At 26.3% G+C, this 24,716-nt stretch overlaps 2 protein-coding genes across 9 annotated transcripts in view; one reads left to right on the top strand and one right to left on the bottom strand.

Annotated features, from left to right (window-relative positions):
• LOC109607085 (G-protein coupled receptor Mth2) overlaps positions 1–24,716 on the bottom strand; it is a 46,351-nt gene that overhangs the window by 11,107 nt on the left and 10,528 nt on the right. For 3 of the 8 annotated variants that reach the window (XM_049963528.1, XM_049963531.1, XM_049963532.1), the window contains exon 1: positions 1,081–1,608. The exons of 2 other annotated variants lie outside the window; for them this stretch is intronic. In XM_049963528.1, coding sequence (XP_049819485.1) covers positions 1,081–1,579 — 499 coding nt within the window. In that variant the 5' untranslated portion in view covers positions 1,580–1,608. Of the gene's footprint in view, positions 1–1,080; positions 1,609–5,363; positions 5,836–14,338; positions 14,757–17,565; positions 17,831–24,716 lie in introns of those variants that run through there. 3 more of the 8 variants (XM_049963536.1, XM_049963533.1, XM_049963537.1) reach the window with 3 other exon arrangements.
• Positions 9,776–24,716, top strand: part of LOC109595884 (G-protein coupled receptor dmsr-1) — a 61,407-nt gene continuing 46,466 nt past the window's right edge. The window contains exon 1 of the mRNA XM_049963538.1: positions 9,776–9,864. The gene's annotated coding sequence lies outside the window, so the exon portion shown is untranslated. The remainder of the gene's footprint in view (positions 9,865–24,716) is intronic.

Genomic DNA, 24,716 nt, shown 5'->3' with positions numbered 1-24,716 from the left:
AAGTAAATTTATTTTAAATTTTTTTAATTATTTTATTCTATTTGTCCACTAATTTTATAATCTAAATTTATTTATTTAAAGTATCAACATACACCAAAAAGTCGTCTTGGAATCCATAATATGGAATTAGAATTAGAACTAAAGCGAAGTAGTTTTTTTACGAAAATAATAATTAAGTATGTTTAATAAGTAAATTTATTTTATTTTATTTTTTAAATTATTTAAAAAAATAGATTTCATCCAGCAAAAAGAATGAATTTATAAAATAATTATTATTACAATAAAATGAAACACTTAGAATAATACTATTTATTTTAATTATTTAAAAAAGTAGTTTTTTAGGAAAATAATTTTATATATATATATATATATATATATATATATATATATATATATATATATATATATATATATATATATATATTTAATAAGTAAATTTATTTTAAAATTTTTTAATTCCTTTATTCTCTTTGTCCACTATTTTATAATCTAAATTTATTTATTTAAAGTATAAACATACACCAAAAAGGCGTCTTGAAATCCACAATATGGAATTAGAATTAGAACTAAAGCAAAGTAGTTTTTTATGAAAATAATAATTAAATGTATTTATTAAGTAAATTTATTTTAAATTTTTTTAATTATTTAAAAAAATATATATTTTATCGAGTGGATAGAATAAATACATAAAATAATAATTATTACAGTAAAATGAAATACTTAGAATATACACTTATTTGTTCTTTTATTCTCTTTGTCCACCAATTTATAATCGAAATTTATTTATTTAAAGTATCAACAGACTTCATTAAACTTATCATATACTTCCTGCATGTGTCGATAAGATTTTATAATTGCATTTAGTTATTGAACTTTAAAAAAATATAAAGTACTCCATTGACTTTCCAATAAATTAAAAAAATATATGTTTTAAATTTTGATTAATTTAGGCAATTCTTGAAGACACAAAACACATTTTCACATTTTTATGTGATAGACAAAATATGTTTATATAATAATTCAAAATGTTCGATTAACGATTTAATAAGATTAGGAAAGTTGTTATACCACATTAAATACCTATGTTATAAACTGCCTTATGCATCTGTTGAGGAAAGCACACCAACGCCCCCAAACCGGTATTATTTCCTAAGACATAATAATCAACGCAGAACTCATCTGGCACGTGCACAGTGTTATGTGGACTGGTCCAGATTTCGAAGTTCTCCTGTATATAAAAAGTCTCCTTTTTGGTTTTTCTCAAAAAATAAACACTACAGTTCATAACACCCGCTATATAATTCGTAACAGTCAAATTTTTAACCATGACATCACCTTTGTGCACGGGAATTACAAAATCACTGGAATTATCCTTTTTGCAAAAATTCCGAATTAGATGAAAACCTGGTCCGCAACATTTCCTTAAGCAACCACTCTTTTTATCACAGCCACAATTCACCGAAGACACGTTCTTGTATCTGTAATCAGATAGTGAGTCGAATTTAGGACATTTGCCGCCGGAAATTAATTCGAATAAGCTGCAAACAGTCATTACAAGGAACACTTTCATTACGATCATCTTAAAATCCGTCTTGGAAATAAACTTGTGTCGCGCACATTTATCGCAGATACCGACTTGTATATGGTGTCATCTAAATTGTCTTGAAATATTAATACTTGGAAGATGTGCGCTATACGATTTATGCGATAATCGATATCTATCGTTCAAGCTAATCAAACGGTAACCAAATATTTACTTAATATTGCTTAACTAGCTGTTCCCTAAATATGACCAATTTATCTCATGAAGAAAATGAGGTAACCAAGATTGTAAAATCGATATCAATCCCATATAATTTTACACGCATGTTTTTATAAATGTTTTTTTATGAATATATTTGATAATATTGATAATTATAAAAAAATTAAACTTTGAGCTCGAATAATTTTTGATCCAATCGACTTTGATCGAAAATCATAAGAGTGTTTTTTGTAGAGAGTTGAATTCTCTATATAAAAATATGTACGTTACATTATTTTAAATTTATTTGTCCTCGAGGAACAAAATTCTAAAGAACCGAAGAGATGTTATTTCCATAAGAAACTTTGATTGGAATGCAGGCTACCAAAGAGTTCAAATTTTCAGGATTTTTTTTTGTCATTATTTGGAACTATTTGAGCTTCCGGGAGTAAAGAAATTCAAAAACACCCGTACTAAGGACCACCCTAGTGCGCATACAATTTAGGTGATTTCTAATTTAATAAATAATCTGTAAGTATCATATTAAAACTAAAAATTTAAACATAATGAGTATACAATTTTTTGCAGCACTTATGCAGCATTTTATAAGAAAATAATTTCTTTAAGAATTGTATTGGTGCAGTTTATAAGTGAAATGTAACATGGGTTGCATACACTATGTAGATAAATGTACTATATAAATTGTTTGGAATAAATTATTTCATTAAATGAATTATTAATTTTATTTGATTTAAATAATTTAAATTAATTTGAGTAACTAAGAATTTTATTTTGTATATGTTATTAAAAATTTCACTTAAAATTATAATTTCAGTTCAATTTTATATAAAAGCCAAATGTGTATTGAACATGATAATTAATAATTGATTATTGGCTTGAGTTCAAAAATAATAAAGTTTATTTTTCTGGATATATTTTGATACATCGATCACAATTAAAATAAACTCTCAATTTAAGAATGCACTATAAATATCACAATGTAAATTATTTATTGTAAATTGAATTTATAGATAAATATAGTAGAAATTTCGCAGTTAGCAAAGGAATTAAAATGTAACACTTAATATACAATATAAAGTAAGTGATATTAAATAACTTTAAAATATGGTGCATGCACAAGTTCACAAACTTAATTTATTATATTACGTATGGTATAATATTAAATTTCATTTCAGAATAACACAAATAATTTTAATTTGTATTTATTTGTTTACGCACATGCACCATGTGGTAATAAATTGTAAATAATACTTATGAAAATAGTGTTATAGAAATAGCAAATGCATGAATATAATACGTATTTTGTGTTCACAAGGTTGAAGGAAATTCCTAATTGCACAATCTTGGTTAAAGGCTGCTACACATTTTACTGTACATATTTATGGTAATTAAAACGTTAATGTCATTAATAATACACAAAAAATATAATAAGTAACAAATTTAGTTAAAATATTAATTTAACATTAATTAAAATATATGTATGAAGGGATGGTTTAAATAATTTTTAATACAATAATATTTTAAAATATATAAAAATATGTACAAAACATGGCTATACAGAGAAGTGTTTCTTATTTAAAAAATCAAAATATCAAATTTGCTCAAAAGTGGCGTACTGTAATTTTTTTTAAAAATATTTAGTTCAAATCAAAGATATATGAAAAAACAATTTCATTTTTATTTTTTTTTAATGAACTCAAGAAATGCCCCCATAAATATGTTATGTCATTTTTTTGAAACACCCTGTATATATACTCTGATTAGAAAACAACTTGAATAAATAGCTGATTTTTCAAAGATTGCCTAACATAGTTTGTTCAATTTTAAATTAACAGTAATTAGAGGTGAGTTGAATTAATTTGTTAGTATGTTTTAAAGTGAAGTTCCATATATTTAATTATCTGATCATAGACAAAACATTAAAAAATCAAATAGACTAAGATGTCTAATGATTTATTTTTCTTAAAATGAACTCAAGAAATGTTCCCATAAATATGTTATGTCAGTTTTTTGAATCACCCTGTATATTTACACTGATTAAAAACAACTTGAATAAATAGCAAATTTTTCAAAGATTGCCTAACATAGTTTGTTTAATTTTAAATTAACAGTAAATAAAGGCGAGTTCAATTAATTTGTTAGTAAATTTTAGAGTGAAGTTCCACATATTTAATTATCTGATCATAGACAAAATATTAAAAAATCAAATAGACTGAGATGTCTAATGATTTATTTTTCTTAAAATTAACTCAAGAATTGTCCCCATAAATATGTTACGTCATTTATTTTTAACACCGTGTATATTTACACTGATTAAAAACAACTTGAATAAATAGCAAATTTTTCAAAGATTGCCTAACATAGTTTATTTAATTTTAAATTAACAGTAAACAAAGGTGAGTTCAATTAATTTGTTAGTAAATTTTAGAGTGAAGTTCCACCTTGACAAAACATTAAAAAATCAAATAGACTGAGATGTCTAATGATTTATTTTTCTTAAAATTAACTCAAGAATTGTCCCCATAAATATGTTACGTCATTTATTTTAAACACCCTGTATATTTACACTGATTAAATTTTTTAAAGATTGCCTAACATAGTTTGTTTAATTTTAAATTAACAGTAAAAATAGAGGAGAGTTGAATTAATTTGTTAGTAAATTTTTAAGTGAAGTTTCACATATTTGATTATCTGATCATAGACAAAACATTAAAAAATCAAATAGACTAAATCGGTACACTACATATACTATATACTATATCACATTACTACATTATTAATTATTATAAAAAAAGACTTATTAAAGTGAAAAATGTTCTATTAAATTTGTAAAATTTATTATAAAATAATATAATATTATATTTGGGTAAATACTTTATTTTACCTTCAGTCAAAATTAATTAATTTAAGAAAGACTGCATATTTGCTAGTACCTTTTAAAATCAATCACATAATTATATTTAGATGTACATTGGAATATAAATGTTTTTTTAATTTAATTTCAATTGCAGCTGCTGACAGAAAATTTCTTAATAATAATTGCTCCATTGTTAACAGATATTTGAAAAATGTGTTACGTATGTATTTTGTATTTATATAATGGAATAATTTACATTTAAAATTTAAGGAACTGACTCACAAGAATAACCCATAATAAAGAAATATATTTCAAACTTTTAAAGATAAACAATTTCTTACATTCTTTTGGTTTAATTTGGACGAGCACCTTAAAAATTTGTAAAAGAACATTTTTATCATTCCGCTGTAAACTATTGTAATTAAAATATATGTATAAAACGTATTATATGTTACGAGTTATAAAGTATTGTTTTGTAATGAAAACTAAAGTATTTTAACATTGGTAATAATATTATCAAGGATTTTTATTCAACATAAATTTTTAGGTTTTGACTAGTGGCTTAATATATTTTAGAAAATAAATGTTCAATCGATTGAAATCTCATATTTGAGTGTGTATCAACACCAAGTTTCACAAAAAAAATTGTCTTAAAGTACCCATAGAGCTTTTTATTGTCCGCATTTTGAGTCATTTTTCATTAATAATGGAGTTACATAAATGAAAATCATCTTTACACCTGACCTGTGGTATTCATTTGTTTACTGATGTCCTCATCTTCGAAACAAACGTAACTGGCGTATCCACTAAAGTCCGCAGACTCATAATAATCAACGCAAGCCCTCTGATAACTATAATACTTCTCGGAAGGATACAGCCACACTCCACCGTCCTCTTGGAGATAAAAGTTCTCGTCCGGCGCTTCGTATATGAGGAAGAACATGCACTGCATGGTGCCGGCGACGTAATTGGAAATGGTGACATTATTTACAAATTTATCCCCTATGAACACCGGAAATGTAAAATTCGTAACGACTTTCTGTCTTCTGCAGTAGTCTTTCGTTAGGTAGAACCCCGGTCTACAACACTTCCTCACACAGACTGAGCTGTCGGCACAACCACAATTTACTGTACTGTAATTTTTGTAGTAATATGATTGAGTGTGCCTGTAAACACTGATATTGCACTGATTTTCACTGTAAATGCGTACAACACAACACGAAAGAACTACGACGATCGAAACGTCGTAGCGCATCTTCGAGGCGCTGTAAACGAAGCTACAATGGGAGTACCTAACAATAAAATTACCAAGTTACCGTCAACATTTTGAAATTATTAATTGCAAACGGGGAAATACGAGTCTAAACGACGGACATGTTTTGAATAATTATGATAACTGTCACAAAAAGTATTTATGCTAATGTTTTATAAATATAAAAATTGAAATTGTTTAATGCAGACTGGTAAGGTTTATTTGGACTGTTATGACTGTCCAATTAATTTACGTATGCATGTTTAATAATAAATAAATAGAGATTACATGCTGCATGAAACAATAACGCTCTGGAGTATATAATTTTCATTATGTTGTTTTCAGAAAGTTCAATTTTAATGATACAGTAATGTGTTACAGATATTGTGTGCCACTAATTAATGTTCATATATCCCCAAAGCCTCCCTATATTAATGATGTTCTGGATAATGGTACATGTTGAGTATGTTTTTAATAAATATATGGCCAGATCCATACTTCAGACATAAAGATGATCTTGAAAATTTGAGCCGGATGCCAAGAAAATTTTAGAAATTTTATAACTCGAATTCAAGCTCGACATCATAGTTGGAATTTTCAGGGCTTGTTGGGAACATAATAGACTAACTTACCTGAAAATTTGAAGCAAATTGAAATTCCGAGTAAAATGTTACAGCTATCTAAAAATCGATCATCCTTTAGTTATTTAACACTATACTTTGGAAGCTGTAGATTTGGGAGAATTTTGAAAAGAGGTAAAATTTTGCTAATACAATTGTTTAGTTGGAAGCTTCTAGCTAAGCTGGAAATGAGTTTAATGCTAATATCTTTTGGTCTTGAAAGTAGAGAGTTCACAGAGAACAATGTCATTTGAACGAAATGTCTAAGTTATATAGAAGCTGAGATACAAATTTTTGAAAATTATAAAAAAATTGACTTTTTTCAAATTTCAAGAAATTCTCCGGATTTGATACAATCGGGCTCAAATTTTCAGGATCATCTTTATTTTAAATGAACTTCAAGGAAAAAATTCGTCGAAAAGTAATGGATCTGCCAATATATACATATAAGAAAAGAATTTGATCCGTCTGAATCCTGAAAGAGATCATCTACGATAGAGACAATAAGTCGTACTTCCACTATCTCTGTAGTGCATGATGTCTTTCTCTAAATTCAGATAGGTCAAATGCTTTTCCTACTGTATAATATTTATACTCAAAGAGTCCTACATGAAACTTTAAAAAGCATTGGTGACATATATTTTAATTAAACTCGTTAATCACGTTTAAAATAAATAGAGAATTATATACCAGATATCTACACTGAAAAGAAATAGTATTTTACACTACAAGGGAAGAAAAATACTATTTTCTGCCGCGGAACCGGGGAGCAAAATACGTACTTTCGACCGAGGTAGTAAGAAAAAGTATTTAAGAAATTAATATTTTGGTTAATAATATTAATTATATACAATGTGTGTAAAGATAAAATTAATATTAACAGAAATTTTACCATAAATTTAAAGCAATTTGTTATTTTAACGCAGGTTTACTTTAAGTTATCAAAATATTTTATTGGTATTGTTTATTAGGTTAGTTTAGGTATTAATCGATATTATAATTGAACTAAACAACATAAATTTTTTTAACCTATTAATTGATTATATACAAACCCATAAATAAAACTAAAATTGCAAATTTGAATATATTTTCATAGTTGGCTATGAATTTCTAATGGCAACAACTCATAAATCTTAATAAATTATAATTTAATTACAACTAATAATGTACGTACTTACATATAATTTTATATATTCACATACACGTTTTGTCAAGTGTATCAAATTTAATGCAAATAAGTTAAATAGGTCACACGCGTTTGCATCGTTTCCAGGAATCACAAGAACCGGAATTCTGCATTTCTATTGGTCGACGGGAAACAAATGAACTTATGCAGTTTTAACGGATTTTGATGAAAGACGCGTCCACTATTTTTACTCGATTTTTCGACAATTTGAACGATTTTTTCATTATATTGACTTTGTAAATGTGTCGTGAGATGTACTATGTGGTCTTCGACTGATGTGAGTGATTTTATTCCTGGCTTTTATGGAAAAGTGAAGAAATTCAGGTATGTTTTATTTATATTGCTTAGTTATTATGTAGATATTGAAGTGTCTCGTGAGGTACAATGTTTCATTCAAATTAGTTTGGGAATATAAATCATTTTCAGACAAATCGATATTATTACACAAATATTCTGATAAATAAAATTAAAATTGCTAATTTAAAAATATATATTTTTGTAGTTGGCTATGAATTTGTTATGGCGGCCTCATGTATCGCTTTTATCAATCATAAGAATCTAATTATTCTGCATCTCTATTGGTAGGTAAGAAACGAACCTATTGTTGCCGTTTTAACAGTTTTAATTATGCGACACATTAGCGGTTTTTCGATAAATTTCACAAACTTTTTTCTGTTGCGTTAACTTTATAAATGTCTAGAGTCGTGTTCCATGTTTCCTTTGGCTGATGGTCGTGATTTAATTCAGGAATTTATTAAAATAGAAAAAATTTCAGATTCTTTATTAAGTTAGTTTTGTCTTAATTTCATTTTAAGATGGATCGATATTATTATTGTACTAAACAGTGTCAATTTTTTAATTCTATAAACTGGTGTCAGGAAATTGCATACTTGAAACAATGTATTTTATAGTTGGCTATGAATTTCTTAGGGCGACAACTGATAAAACAAAAAATCACACGTGTGTGTATCGCTTCCTGGAATCACAAGAACCGGAATTCTGCATTTTTATTGGTCGACGGGAAACAAATGAACTCATGCAGTTTTAACGGATTTTGGCGAAAGACGCGTCCGCTATTTTAACTCGATTTTTCGACAATTTGAACGATTTTTTTATTGAATTGACTTTGTAAATGTGTCGTAAGGTTTACTATGTCTTCTTCGACTGATGTTTTTATTCCTGGCTTTTATGAAAAAATGAAGAAATTCAAGTATGTTTCATTTATATTGCGTAGTTATTATGTAGATTTCAAAGTGTGTCGTGTGGTACAACGTTTCACTGTAATTGTTTATTCGGTTAGTTTGGGAATAAAATTCATTTTGAGACAAATCGATATTATATATCGATATCGACATATTCTCACAAATAAAATTAAAATAGTTAATTTAAAAATATATATTTTTGTAGTTGGCTATGAATTTGTTATGGCGTCCTCATGTATCGCTTTTAACAATCATAAGGACCTAATTATTCTAATTATCTATTGTTGGGTACGAAACAAACCAATTGTTGCAGTTTTAACTGGTTTTGATTAAAAGACACATTAGTGCTTTTTCGACAAATTTCACAAACTTTTTTTTGTTGTGTTAACTTTATAAATGTCTTGAGTCGTGTTCCATGTTTCCTTTGACTGATGGAAGAAAATAGAAGAAATTTCGGATTCTTTATTAAATTAGTTGTGTCTTAATTTCATTTTGAGATGGATCTACATTATTATTGTACTAAACAATGTTAATTTTTTAATTCTATAAACTGGTGTCATGAAATTGCATACTTGAAATAATGTATTTTATAGTTGGCTATGAATTTATTAGGGCGACAACTGATAAAACCAAAAATCTGTATTTCTATTGGTCGACGGGAAACAAATGAATTATTGTAATTTTTACGGATTTTACGGTCCACAATTTGAACGATTTTTTTATTGCGTTGCGTTTGTAAATGTGTCGCGAGGTGTTTTGTTTCCTTTAACTGATGAAAAAATGAAGAAATTCAGGTATGTTATATTTATATTACTTAGTTATTTTGTAGACATTGAATTGGTCGATTTGTGTGATTTATTGAATGTGACGCGTTCACCATTTTTACTAAATTTTTATTAGAATTTGAAAATGTATATGTGGTGATCTGTTTCATCTGATTGGTGTGAGTGATCCAGGATTAAATGAAAATATGAAAAAAATTGGGGTAAGTTATATTGAAATTGATTAGTTATTTTGTATCATATGGTATTTTATGTGTCCTCTGATTGATTTATGTGATTTTAACGCAGATTTACAAAAATTTATCAAAGAGATTTATTATTTATGGTTAATGATTTATTATTATTAGGGTAGTTTAGCAGTTAAGTTCATTATGACACAGTAATATAATTGCTATTATACAAACAACAATAAATAAGACAAAAATTACAAATATGAAAGTACATACTATTGTTTATTGCTATTAATTATTATGAAAACTGACAAAGCCAAATATTATATTTAATTTAATAAACAAATTTTTTTTGTTGTGTTTGTTGTGTGGTCTTTCCATTATTTGATATGTGTATTTATAACCTAGGACAAAAATTTTTATTGGGACATATTTTTAATAATTTAATTTGTAATATTTAATAATATAAATATTACTATATAATTGTTTTTCTACTACTAATTAGTAATTAATAAACAATATACTATAATAATATCATATGTTTTCCTCCATAAATTTTGTATAAAGCAATAATAGCCTTAAAAATTAATTTAATTACGTAGTAACTAATTAATGACAAATTATGTGCCAATAAATAAAAAATTCCCTTTTTAAATGAGATTCACCTAACTTATTCAATAGAAGTTAATGAGGAACCGAAAAGAAGGATGATTTGAAATTCTTACAGTGATTATAATCTACTTTTCTAATTTATTTTGAACAAAATTTCATTTCCAATTTCGACGAAGTGACATGAACTTTTTTTAATAGAAACGCCCTGTATATTTTTAATTGTGCAACATAAAATATCTCTAACTCTTTTATTTTCAACAAAATATTATTTCCAGTTTCGCCAAATTGATATCATTTATTTATTCATAGGAATACCATGTATATTTAACTTTTTTATTTTCAACGAAACACCATATTTGTTTTATCATAATTAAATTGAATATACCGACATAAGGTTCCTTATACATAAAATAAACATTAACAGGAAAAAGTGATGTTTTCAAATGTAAAACAAATACCATCCATGGCAAATTAATTTTAGTACACGTTATTAAAAAAACATCAACTAAATTAATATTTTTGTGATTAATCAGCGGACACTTATCTATCCACTTGGTTTTGATTTGTGATGTTCTCTCTATGCTTGTACTGCATACATAAATGTTAAATTAAAACACAATTTTTCACTTAATAAATTTTTTAATTCATTGTTTCCTTCAATGATAATTTAATAAATTGTTGTTGCCATAAATCTTATGTAGATTGCATTATCGGTAATATGATAAACAAATATAAATTTATTAGTAATTTATTAAAGTTAACTTGGAAAGTTTATTGCTCTACTCAGCCATATGTTTTCAATATTGACCAAGTTGTTATCACACTTTTTGTGTAATTTAACACCGCCTACATACTAAACATGCACAATAATTCCTGTAAAGTAAATGATTAAACTGGTTGTAATAAATAATAATTATAAACCGGATACTGTAGTAAGATATGCTGCGATTAGTGAAAAAGAAGTATTATAAAGAAATTAAATTTGATTGTATTATTTAAATATAAAATGCCAAATAAATTACTAGAATAATTTGAATATTATTTATTATTAACAATGAAATATAGTCGTTTGTGTGAAACTGAATTAATTTATAAAATTTATAAATAATAATAGTATATATGATATATTTAAAAAATAGCTATAAAAATTAATATACAAAATTAGAGATAAAGATAAAAACAACAAATTTATGTTAGATTTTACTTAGATGTAAAATCCTATATTTTTTGTAGTATATTTGTCACAAAAATATTATTTAGTTTCAGTTTCAGGAGTATTAAATTATTATTTTTCACGAAAACTGTGGACCAATTCTTATCGATTTTTTTATATCCTACAAGTTGTGTGAAAATTATTGGAAATTCTTGTTAAATGTAAATATAAACATAGTGTTTTATCAGTAAGAATCTTTGAGAAATATTTATGTATTATTTGAAACCACTTTGTAACATATATACACAAAATATTAGTCTATTAAGTAATATTTGGCAGAGGAAATTCGATTTATGTATTTTAAGAGTGTATTATTTTTGTCAAAGTAAGATAAGTTTTAAATCATAATTCGCATTTTTTGTAAATGAATTTATATTGTTTATTGAATGTGCCTTTTAAAATTAATCAAAATATATTGCAGAACTACAGCATTCGGTTAAGGTATATAATTTTAGATTTCGGCAGATTGTGTTGTTAAAATTCTTTTACTTCTTTTCAAACAGTCCCTAAATAACTTAAACGTAGTCATAATCTCATAATTAATAATTCAAATTATAACTTTTAACTAAAATTTACAGGAAAAAGGTTTATTTTTGTTAAATAATACGCTGTTAAAATACCATGTTTAAATAGAATTTTGAATTAATTATAAATCATATCACTATTATGAAATTACTTGTCAAAATTAAAAGCTCTTTGTGGCTTACCATGAAAATGTATAGTTGTTTCTTTGGTGGTCACCACACATAAAATTGCTACAACCTTATCTCGAATGTAGTCAATACAATAACTATCTTCAGAAAACTGTTCGTTCTCAAATTTAAGCAGACCATTATCAGATATAGTAAAATTTGTTTCAGAGAATCTTGAATCCAATATCACAGGCACTGCCGGTTTAGCACAATTTCTTCCAACAGTTACATTTCGATTTTTAAAAATGACACGATTTGTTAATACGTCACTATTTCCACAATTATTTTTATTGTCAAGTGATGCACCTTTTTCACAACATTTTCTAATACCATAAATGCAATTAATAAATATGAAAATTATATAAATTATTATAACTGTGGTTAATAACTTCATGGTAGGTTAGTGTCACGTTGATAAAGCTGGACTGCTATTAATGAGTACAGATTAGATTAGATATTTGTAAAAAATATGATATATTTATTTCTTCGTAGACACAAACATAAATATAATAAATATAATCTGATGGCAAAAAACATATTATTGATGCATTTCATGAAATTGATATTAAAAATGAAATTAAGTAATTTTCATTATGTTGACATAAAATAATAAATTAGATAAGATTAACTGGGATCAAAAGTTGTGTGAATTCAAGTCACTAAAGCTGCACTCCTCACTACATCTAAATGATGGGTATTTCGGGTTTTTGTGGGCTAATTTGGGTTCAATAGCAAAAATTTTGAGCCTACAAAATTCAAAAAAATTCAACATTTTTACACCATGCAGAAATTTTGAGCATTTCATAGGCTGAAGAAGGTCAAAAATAAAAAATTTAATAACATATATTTTTTAACTTTTAAGTACCCTTATTTAAAAACAGTTATCTCATTGGATTTAAATGGTACAGACATCTGTCACAGTTTTAACAGTAATTTCGGGATTTTTAGGTCTTTTCTCTCCATAAATTTAGAGACATTACTATTTTCACATAAATTTACTTTAAAGTTAAAACTAACTGAGACAACTGCTTTTAAATAGAATTACTGAAAATGTAAAACACAAATATTATTTTGTGAAGTTTAAAGCTTTATTTAATGGATAAAGTGGGCCGAAATTCCTATACTGTGAAAATTGCCAATCCGATAAATACAATCGTATAATTTCAATGAGTCAGCTTACAAAACAAGCTTTCTTCAAATTTAAATAAAAATCGATTATATTTGGATTACAACGTTTTTGCCTGTGGGTCAAAATTAACCCGAAATTTCTGTACTAGGAACACTTCTGATTAGATAAAATTAATCGTTCAAACTCTTAAATTTGAAAACAAAAATACTTATTTTTTGAGTCATTTTTTTATTTTTGAGCTTTCTTCAGCCCACAAAGTTTCCGAATTTTTTTTAATTCGATAGATGCAGTTTCTGAAACTCAACTTTAAAATAAAACTACCCCTCATTTTGAAATATAAAAAATTGGTGGTGCATCTTTAATCACTCAGAGAATTCTTTGCCCATTTGTTAAATAGATATTATGTGGACACAAGTTTTAATTCCCTTGTTTGGAAATAAAATGAATAAGTATTTTATGAAATACATTAAGAAATATGTTTTGTATGACTAATATAAGCAACAATGATATTGTGTTATTTGCAGTAGATATGCCTTATCTGTATAACCTTAAAAAGTATTTTTCAAATAAATTTAAAAATATATATTAGATGAATCAATTAATGCCCTTCGATTTACATTCACCACATTCAAAAATATGTTACAGTAAGCTAAACTTTTGGTTTAATTGTGTGTGGATTTGATATTACAGTGTGAATCATACGTGATTTATCTGTAATAAGCGTCTTAATCTTTACACAAAGTGTGTCATCAGATATTAATAACGGTAATAAATCTCAGTTACTTGAAAATTTATATTACATAAAGTCACAAGGACCAAATTTAAAAAATATTAAACATCAACTGACCATTTCAAACTTACCAACGGCGTGAAACAAATATTGTACCGGTTCAGTGACACAAATAATCGCCACAAGGGTTTGTTCGACATATTCGATGCAATAATCGAGGACATCGAATCGTTGTTTTTGAAAAGTTAAAATGCCCCTGCCGTTTAACTCAAACTCAAATATATCGCCATATTTTGGATTCAGCAGGGCAGTAGATCTGTTATCCGAACAGTCTCTTCCATGTATGATGCTGTATGATTCAAAATTCGATTCAAATTGATCGTCACCCTGAACGCATTTGAACGACGACGCGTCCATCATTTCGCCCCGGTTGCAACATTTGCGCACACAAGCACCGGCACATTGTTCTTCACTTGTAACGAAGTTTATTAATAATGTTAGAAAAATGGCACTGCGTAACAACATTGTAATAACCTAAAAATTCATTTACAACACAGATAACTTCGTTCGCGACTGTCTCGAGATTAGATAAGATGTTAAAATTTGAGTATGTTTATTTAGCCAATTGGAATCGTTTACATCTCGACTAACTTCGAAATCGGCTTTCCCACTATTATGTTTCGCAAAAAACTTGTCAAATGTACACACACTCATATATATATTTACACTAGTCAAGAAATCTGGGATTGGACAAACAGTGTGGGGATTCCTTCGGAACTGAATCAATTATCGGCTTAATATACTATCTGTTGGTAAAAAGAAACAAACGCTCATTGCCAATTAAATTGGCCTTCTAAAAATATCTGTTTTTCCAAACAATGTTTCCGTTTACTGTTTTCAAATCGGTAAAAGTGTAAAATTAGCTAGTATCAATAAACGTTACTTTGTTCCAGTTGTTTAATAAATTTTCACTTTAATTATACAGGGTGTATCAAATCTTCTACCCCTTTAAAAATAGGCTTATTGTGTCATTATTTATTTTTTTATATATAATAAATATATCCACCTAAAGTATTAACAAGTTTGAACTGGAAACAGAACTGGGTGTATCAAATTTTAATTACGTTTACCCCTTTAAAAAATGGCTTACATTTATTTGATTTATTTTATAAATATATAATAAATATTTACCCCTATTTGTCTCTAAAATGCGTGGTATATTTATTTTTTGATTTGGTAGCTAAACGAAGAGAGATAAAAAATAAAAAGAGGAGTGGCGTACCATTTTTTATTTTTAGTAATATTGACGCCACTAGAGAAATAAAAAAACAAACAGTTCAAAGTTTACACTTAACATTGAACATTTCCACTATTTTTGGTTAATAGGGTGTTAAAATTTGGCATCCTGTGTATTAATGTTGATAATGAAAATTGTTGGTAAAAATTGAACAAGTAGCATAAGATCAATTAATATTGAAACTTTATAATAATTTTATATTAAATATATGTCTTAAACTTTAATGATGTGTATCTCTTTAAAAATTGTAATACTTTGTTCCAGTTATTGATCAATTAATATTGAAACTTTATAATAATTTTATATTAAATATGTGTATTAAACTTTAATGACGTGCATCTCTTTAAAAAATAATAAATACTTTGTTCCTAGTTGTTTTATAAATTTTCACTTTAATTATACAGGGTGTATCAAATTTTAATCACGTCTACCCCTTTAAAAATATGCTTATTGTATCATATCATTTATTTGATTTATTTTATAAATAGATAACAAATATTTCCGCCTATTTGTCTTTAACGTAGGTGATATTTTCATTAAACGAAGCGAGATAAAAAAATTAGATGAGAGTTAACAAATATCAAAATTGTGTGTGACGACTATTTTTTATTTTAAAACAAAGAGTTATGTTCAAAGTTTACCCTTAATATTAAACATTTCCTCTATTTTTCAAAGGATAATAGGGCGTTAAAATTTGACATCCTTTAATTTTACAGGGTGTGTCAACTTTTAATCACGTCTACCTCTTTAAAAAATAGACTTATTACGTTACATCATTTATTTGATTTATTTTATAAATATATAACAAATATTTTCGTCTATTTGTCTCTAACGTAGGTGGTATTTTTACTTTTTGATATGGTAGCTAAGCAAGAGGAGAGTCAAAAAATATAAAAGTTGTGTGTGACGTACCATTTTTATTTTTATTAATATTGACGCTCTAGAAAAATAAGAGAAAAGAATTATGTTCAAAGTTAATTATTTCCTCTATTTTGGAAAGGATAATACGGTGTTAAACTTTGACATCCTGTATATTAATGATGATAATGAAAATTTTTATAATAATTTTATATTAAATGTGTATATTAAACTTTAATGACGTGTATCTCTTTAAAAAATAGTAATATTTTATTCTAGTTGTTTTATAAATTTTCACTTTAATTATACAGGGTGTATCAAATTTTACTCATCTCTATCCCTTTAAAAATAAAGCTTTCTGAGTTATATTTTATTTTTATTAATATTGACGCAGCTAGTTCAAAGTTTACCTTTAATATTAAACATTTCCTCTATTTTTGAAAGAAAAATATGGTGTTAAAATTTCACATGGTGTGTATTAATGTTGATAATGAAAATTATCAGAAAATATGTTATTGATCAATTAATATTGAAACTGTACATGCGTGTCTCTTTAAAAAATAGGCTCTAATGTACAGGGTGTGACAAATACATACTATTTTATAAGTATAATTTATGTAAAACTTTAATATTCAAAAATTAATCCAAGAAATTTATTTGAAAAATGTTACACAAGTATATTGATTATTATTAATTAAATTGCAAAATATTTTGAAATGAATGTAATAATATATATTAATATTAAATACCATAAATACGTTAGATTAAAAAATATTTGAAATTATATTAAATTGATATACGCCACTGGAGAAAATAAACAAATAGTTATTTTAAAAGTTTACCTATATTATTATAAACATACCTATCAAGTTAGAATTAAATGAGTGAAAATATTTTTACATATTTACAAATAATATATGTTTATTATTGTGATATTCTGTATTTTAGAAACAGGGGCCTTTTTATGACATTTTCACCTATTTTTAAACGGGTTATACGTGGTTAAAGTTTGACATTAGCAAAGTTGTTGATAAATTAATGTTGAAATTTTATTATTGAATGGTTGAATTGGGAACTGGCACATCCACAAAAATGATAAGATTCGTAGGAATAAAACTGTAATTACAGTTAATGTAACTTAAGTGCCTTAAAATTTATAATTAAACTCCTATAAATGGAATGTAATGAATTGAGATTTCTTACCAGCATAATTACATTTAGATCTTGCACTACCACTACTAGGCTCAACGCAAATTATGGCGATAGGGTGATGATTTATTATTTCCAAACAAAAGGTGCTTATGTTGTAGCTGTTCTTTGAGAAATGGAGTGCTCCGTCCCTTTCAATAGAAAATTTATAAGCTTCATTTACAGTAGGATCCAAAAAACCTGCGGTGTAACCTTTCGGGCACTGTTTTCCATAGTTTTTCACTTCACAGTCCTTAAAAAACTCCATAGGGCTTCGGGAGTCTCCGTTAATGCACTTTGATACATTTCTTTGGAACGTATATCCTTCTGGACAGCATTTTCTAACATTACACCTATTATTTACGCACTCTATAAAGTTAAAATTCAGCAGCACAAGAAACATGAACTTAAACATTGTCTTGAGATATATTTACATTGATTCACTGTTTCTATTATTCATAATGTCTTATCGTTTGCAAAGAATTCTTTGTAAGTGTTTTTTTATATTTATCTTACTTTAAATACTGCACTTCACACTCTTATTGTTAGTCAAATGACCCCTTACGTTTGAAGCCATGTTCTCTTAGCAAATATTTGCTAATAAATTTGTTTACATTTCTTCTATGAATGTTGCAAGAAAATTGTGCTAATAGAGACTGAGTCAAAAACATAATTAAAAAATAATTATATTTTTCTATATTTATAAATAATTATTTATCACTTAATAAATTTTAAAATCGTCACACATTTAAAAGGAGGATGTCATTCACCGGAAATGTATTACAATTGGTGGTTTCTATGGAATCCTTTAGAGATATTTCAGACAATGTCAAGTAAAGGGTAATTGTGTTTAATAGACAAACGTTTATTTTTAAACAATAGTCAACTTATTCCAAAATTTCAAAGGTTTTGATGAATTTTATAATCAACGAATAAATTATTGATTTTTATAGGTGATACTTTATTTTAAAATTTTCTAGCAATCAATATTATTTAATCGGTAATAATAAAATACTTCCGTATGTTATGTTATGCTCATGAAAATAAATAAAAGTTTTGTTATTTTGCTTATAATTTGAAAAATAAATAAATTTATTATAAATGTTAAGGCTTTCGTGACCAAATATAAGGTATGTCTAGAAATGTTAAACATTCTGAATATATGAATTTTATTATGAATATCGTTTTTCTACTTTTTTGTTATGTTATTTATTATATTCCGTTATAACTATTATAAAAAATATTTACCAAATTTGATATATGCTATCTGTTATCATCCATTACTACATTATTTGTATCACCCAACTTTATTAATGACACTGATGTTAGGTTTAATTGAACGTCAAGATAATCAAAGCCGGTAAATGAATATTGTTAGCAGTATAAACATTAGCTCACCTACATATTTGTGTGCTGATCTTTTGGAACTTCCACTAACACAGATTACCGCAACGTGATTGGCACCTTTGGTCTCAACACAGTAGTGACTTAAATCAAACTCTTTTCTATTAAATTTTAGAAAACCGTGTGGGGTCAATTCAAATTTAAAAACTTCATTTTTCTTTGGATTTAATAAAGCCCTTTTGGCTCCTTTTGGACAGTTTTTTCCATATTCTGTTACATTGCACGGGTTAAAACCGATGCCCAGCCCTACCGTACAATTAACTGACGTACCACCGCTTTCAAATACCTCACCCTCCGGACAACACTTTCTTATGTTACAATTATTTTCTTTAAAACACGCAACACTGTGTAATAATAATAATAAAACCAGTGGTACAAGAAACATGCTTGAAGATGTCGAATTCATCAATAGAATATAAAGAATCCGAATTCACACGAGAACCATAGTTTACTGATATTTTCGCAGCAATGAGATAAGTTTATTTGATTAAGATTTTGAAACAATTTTTTATCCTGCTGCTGGAGAATGTATACATGACGAAGTTTGATTATTAAGTTATTTATTTTAGTAAGTGATGGATGATTACCAACTGTCATATTACGTTTTAAGTATACCGTTTTGTTATTTTGGTATTTCTTTGAATTTTTACTAATTTTAACCAGGTTTGTTGAGTATTGTTCTATATTATTAGAGAAAACTATGTAGAAATCATTAATTTAAATTTTTGGTGAACATAAGTTTATGTTCCCTTTATCCTTGAATCTATGATTATCTGTAAAATAATAAATCATGTTAAAGATATAATGCGCAAATTAATCGTAAATTAACATTAAAAGTAGACCAACTTTTTTAAAAATTAAATAATATTTGTCCTGGTTATTATGTACAAAAAAAATATTATAAATTAACTTTATTATTTTATAAATTTAACAATTAGAATTAAAAATAGAGTTTAATTTTACTGATGATTATTTGTTTTGGGCTGGCAAAAAGAAGAGCAACTTATGTTGTTTAAAGTTTTATTACTACAAATAATTTGTAATTAGCATTTTAATTAATTTTACACTAATATATTGTAAAATTACCGTTATTATGAATAATTTGCTAAGACCTATATTGGTAATTACTGTAATCTTTGTATCTTATTTTGTTGTTCACTGCTTTCCATAAGTTTTCAATGGAGTTTAGATCGGGAAATAGACATGGCCAGTTCATAACATAATTTTCTCCCTTAAAAGCGACTGTTTCAAATATTTTGAAGTATGCTTCGGGTTATTATATTACAACTTACTTAAAGAAACATTAGTTCCAAGTTGTATCTCAAGTAGACCTTTTATTTTGGTGGATGTGAGTCTTCCAGTTTTATGTCTACCTTCGAATTGAAAGAACGATACAATCCGTGATTTTAATTTGGAAAGTAATTTCTTTCTACGAGGCATATTATTAACTCAGTTTACTTTGGTGTATAACATACTGTAAGATTAAAATTTATGGATTTTATACAGATCAGTGACATTTAGTAAAACGTTGCTTTTGCCAGCTTTTATTTAGTGTTTTGATTTGTAATTAACAGAATTATTTTTAATACAAGAAATATTCACCGATATGTGTATATACAGGGCGGTAAGAATTTATATATTTTTAAAGTTGTTCTAATTAATTGATTAACAAAAACCATACGATTAGGTCCAAAAAAATCACATTTGTCAATATTACATCAGAAAACCAACAAATTTAATTAATTATTTCATGTTTCGCTTATCATGATGCTAATTAATGGTGATGAATCCAATCATAAATGAATGTACACATTCAATATACGAGTTTCTTATTTTACCAATATTCATAAAAAACATATTTCCTTGATTGAAGGTCACTTAGTGGTGCCCATTAGTTTACTCAAGGGTCACTCATTAATGAACAAATATTACACACCTTAGCACGTTGGCGTTTAATTTAAGACTTTGTCATTTGTGTTCATTAATCAAATAATTGATTATTAATAGCGAATAATGAATTTTTTTATAATTAAAAGCATAGTTTTCCCAGTTTTTATTTAGTTTACAATATATACGAAAGATGATAAATTAAAGTTGTTTCATTTTATGTAAGCCATTAACTAAAAAGACTTAAATTTTATTGTGCAAAATTAATTATTTAATTTTATTAACTTATAATTAAAATCTTCCTAGTGGAATATTTATTGTAAGTCGAACAAATTCAAATATTCAAACTGTTTTGGACGTATTAGTTTAGAATAAATATTCATTACATACTGTATATAAAAAAGTTAAAAATCAGTACTCAAAATTTAGTAGGTTAGTTAAATTTTGTGGGGCGAATTCACACAAAAAAATGTTCTCTTTTTTAATTTTAATAAATAATCAGAGAAAAGTATACAAATTAAAAGAAACCTTAAAAATGACAATAAAAATAGGCACAAACAACATAATTTTTAGCTGGATAGTCAAAGTTACCTATATAGTCTTCTTTCTGGGAGGTGTAAGGATCAAGACACAATAAAGCACCGAACACTTGTTCGATAATATCTACACAATAATTGTCAAAATACTTAGAGCTATTACGTTCCAGAAAGTCCACCAGCAAACTGCCATTCGCACTTAATTCAAATTTAGTCGCATTGTCATTATAAATGTCGACGGGCACCTTATCCGGCGGACACTCCCCAAATTGAAACTCATAATCAAAATTCCAAATCAATTCGAATTCGAATTTGTTATCGGACATCAAACACGTGCCATTTAACAATTCAAATCCGAGCGCACAGCACTTTTTCAGCAATACTTTCGCCGCCATTGTCACTGACACGGAAATCGAAGGGTGTCAACCAGCCAAAGACACTGGCTGATTAAACTGAATGAAAGAACTTGTTTTGTTCGAGTTCGGTCGACACTGTTTATTTTATGACGACGAACCAAAACTATTGGCATTGGAAATTATTGCAGAAATTAATGGGTCTTATTAAAATATTGTTTTAGTTACATAATTCTAAACATAAACCTCTTTTACGTCAATAAATTTGTAGTAACATTGACAAGAACCATATGGTTGTGGATAAAGAACCTATTATTTATTTATTAAGCGAATAGTTTATAATTTATTTAATTAAATGCGTTTGAGAAGTTACATTAAATCTATTTGTTTTCAATATTTACCCCTTGAAAAAATTTGTCTTGACAACATCAGATGAGCCATTCCTTCTTCGTTATAGAAACAAATTAATCCGAGAGGTCTGGATGAATTATTAATATAGTCAATGCAATAGTCACTCCACTCAAACTCATCATGCGTTTCTGGAGACCATTCGACAATTAATTTTCCATCGTTTTTTATGTAAAATTTATCGTTTTCATAAAGAGGTATGGGCACTTTGGAGGATTCACATTCGAAGCCATAATGCAGTTTAAATGTGTTATTTATATTTAATACGTTATTTGATGGTACGCATAGTTCCGATTCGGATTGCAGTTCGTGTTTTTCGGGACAACATTTATGTATCTCCTTCGCACAATTAATTTCATTAAGTAAATTTAAATATAATACACATTTACAAAACGTCAAGGTTTTCACATTCATTTTAGAAACAAACTAAATGTAATTTGTCATTCCTTTGTATCTCCGTTTAATCTAATAAATGATAAGATTTGTAGTTGATATTTTTCACATAAACAATGGCTCATTTGTTTACACTATTATTAATACCGTGTGATAATAAGTAAGTAATATTAAGTATTACACGATATATAGTTTCTTATGCAATTTTGTTACTTAAATTAAAGTCTTTGGTATATTGGCTATTTTCAATAACTGTATAAAGAAGCAGCAATACTTCAATAAATCAAAATAAAAATGATTAGAAAATGCATCCAATATTGATATATTTTTATTTAATTAATTTTACAATAGCCAAGTGAATTTGTTGTACTTCCTGGATATATCGTCATATTAAATTTCTTTAAAATTGATTGTTAAATTTGTACTACAATTCAATATATTTATAAATCAAGTCAAACCTTATTTTTTTTTGGGGAAAAAAACGTATGAGCGAAAAATACATCCAAATATAAAACATATTTTATTTTTTTAATACAGCACACCCATATATTTTATCCATATTTTTTTCCTTGTTTGTTTTACCTCTTTAAAGGCTGGAAAAGCCAAATTATATCTTACGTCATTCATGTATAATCTGATAGTATTCAGTTTCTATAAAATCAACTAATCAATAAAAATCTAACACAATTCGATATATTGTCAAATATATCAAGTGGAAGGCAAATGAGAAAAAATGTTATGTATGTTTTTTAGAAAAATCTAAAAAATTCATTAAACTAATTTTTATTTAATTTTACATTTATCCTCCACATTTGATATAATTGATATGTGAATGTGAATTTTTGCATTGACATAAAAGATATTGAAAAAAATATGTACTTTATAAATATGTACTTTATAATATGTATATGTTTACATGTACTGTATAAATTTTGATGTTAAAATTTGTATTTGATATTTTTAGGCATACAAAATGTTTCATTTGTTTGTATTATTATTAACACTGACTGATAATACGGTTATTACATTGTAGTAGGCAACATTAAGTATTACATAAATTTTCCTTTTGTAATTTCGAAACTAAAAATATTAGTACGACATATTTCTTTTTTATATTTTTTAATATAAATAATACAATATACATAGTGCATATTTATCGTTACTATAAATATCTTAAAAATGGATATATGCACAAATTCACGAAATATGCCCAGTCTACAAATAAAAATAATAAATATTTATTTTTTATATTCTCAAAATAATTTCAAATAAAAATTAAAAGAACTCATGATTTTATAATACATTGATGTTCTCAATCAATTAAAATGATTTAGAAATATTCCTTGTTTTAAAATATAATTATAATTTAAACGAATGAAAAACACGATGATTTGGTTGTTTAACATGGATTTAATTGAATTAAGATTATATAACGGTTTTCAATAATTTGCACATTTTTAATCGTTAAGATATTGAATTAGATACTTAGTATGTATGCTTTAGTAATAAAAAAATATGAATGAATATAGAAAATATAGTACTAAATTTGTATGAATTTGAAGAGTGTAAATATAAGAATTTGTAAAGTTGGCGTCTGGATTTTTATACATAAGGAAACAGCCATCATTTGCTTGTTTTGTCTAGAAACTTTTAAGTTTTCACTCTATTTCATTTAACTCTTGGTACAACATAGATTTTTTGAGAAGAAATCCATATGATGAACAGAAAAGATATCCAATATTGACATATTTTTAAGTAATTAATTTTTACAATAGCCAATTGACTTCCCGGATATCTCATCATATTCAATTTCTGTAAAATTGTTTGATAAATATATAATACAATTCAATATATTTATAAATCGGGTCCAATTAATTTTTTTTTTTTGGGAAAAAACATATGACTAAGCGATTAATATACCTTTATATAAAATTAACATATTTTTCTAATAATTTATTTTTTTGAATACTCCGCACCCATTTTTATCCATATTTTTTTCCTTGTTTGTTTAACTTTTTTAAAGGCTGGAAACGCCAAATGTGTCTTACGTCATTCATATTTATCTGATATTATTCAGTTTCTATCAACTGATCAATAAAAATCTAATACAATTCGATATATTTTCAAAAAAATTATGTAGAAGGCAAATGAGAAAAAAAATGTTGTGTATGTTTTTTAGTAATTC

Source organism: Aethina tumida, chromosome 2 (assembly GCF_024364675.1).
Source record: "Aethina tumida isolate Nest 87 chromosome 2, icAetTumi1.1, whole genome shotgun sequence".
In the NCBI taxonomy this organism is placed as follows: domain Eukaryota; kingdom Metazoa; phylum Arthropoda; class Insecta; order Coleoptera; family Nitidulidae; genus Aethina; species Aethina tumida.
This window is presented reverse-complemented; position numbering and strand designations above follow the sequence as displayed.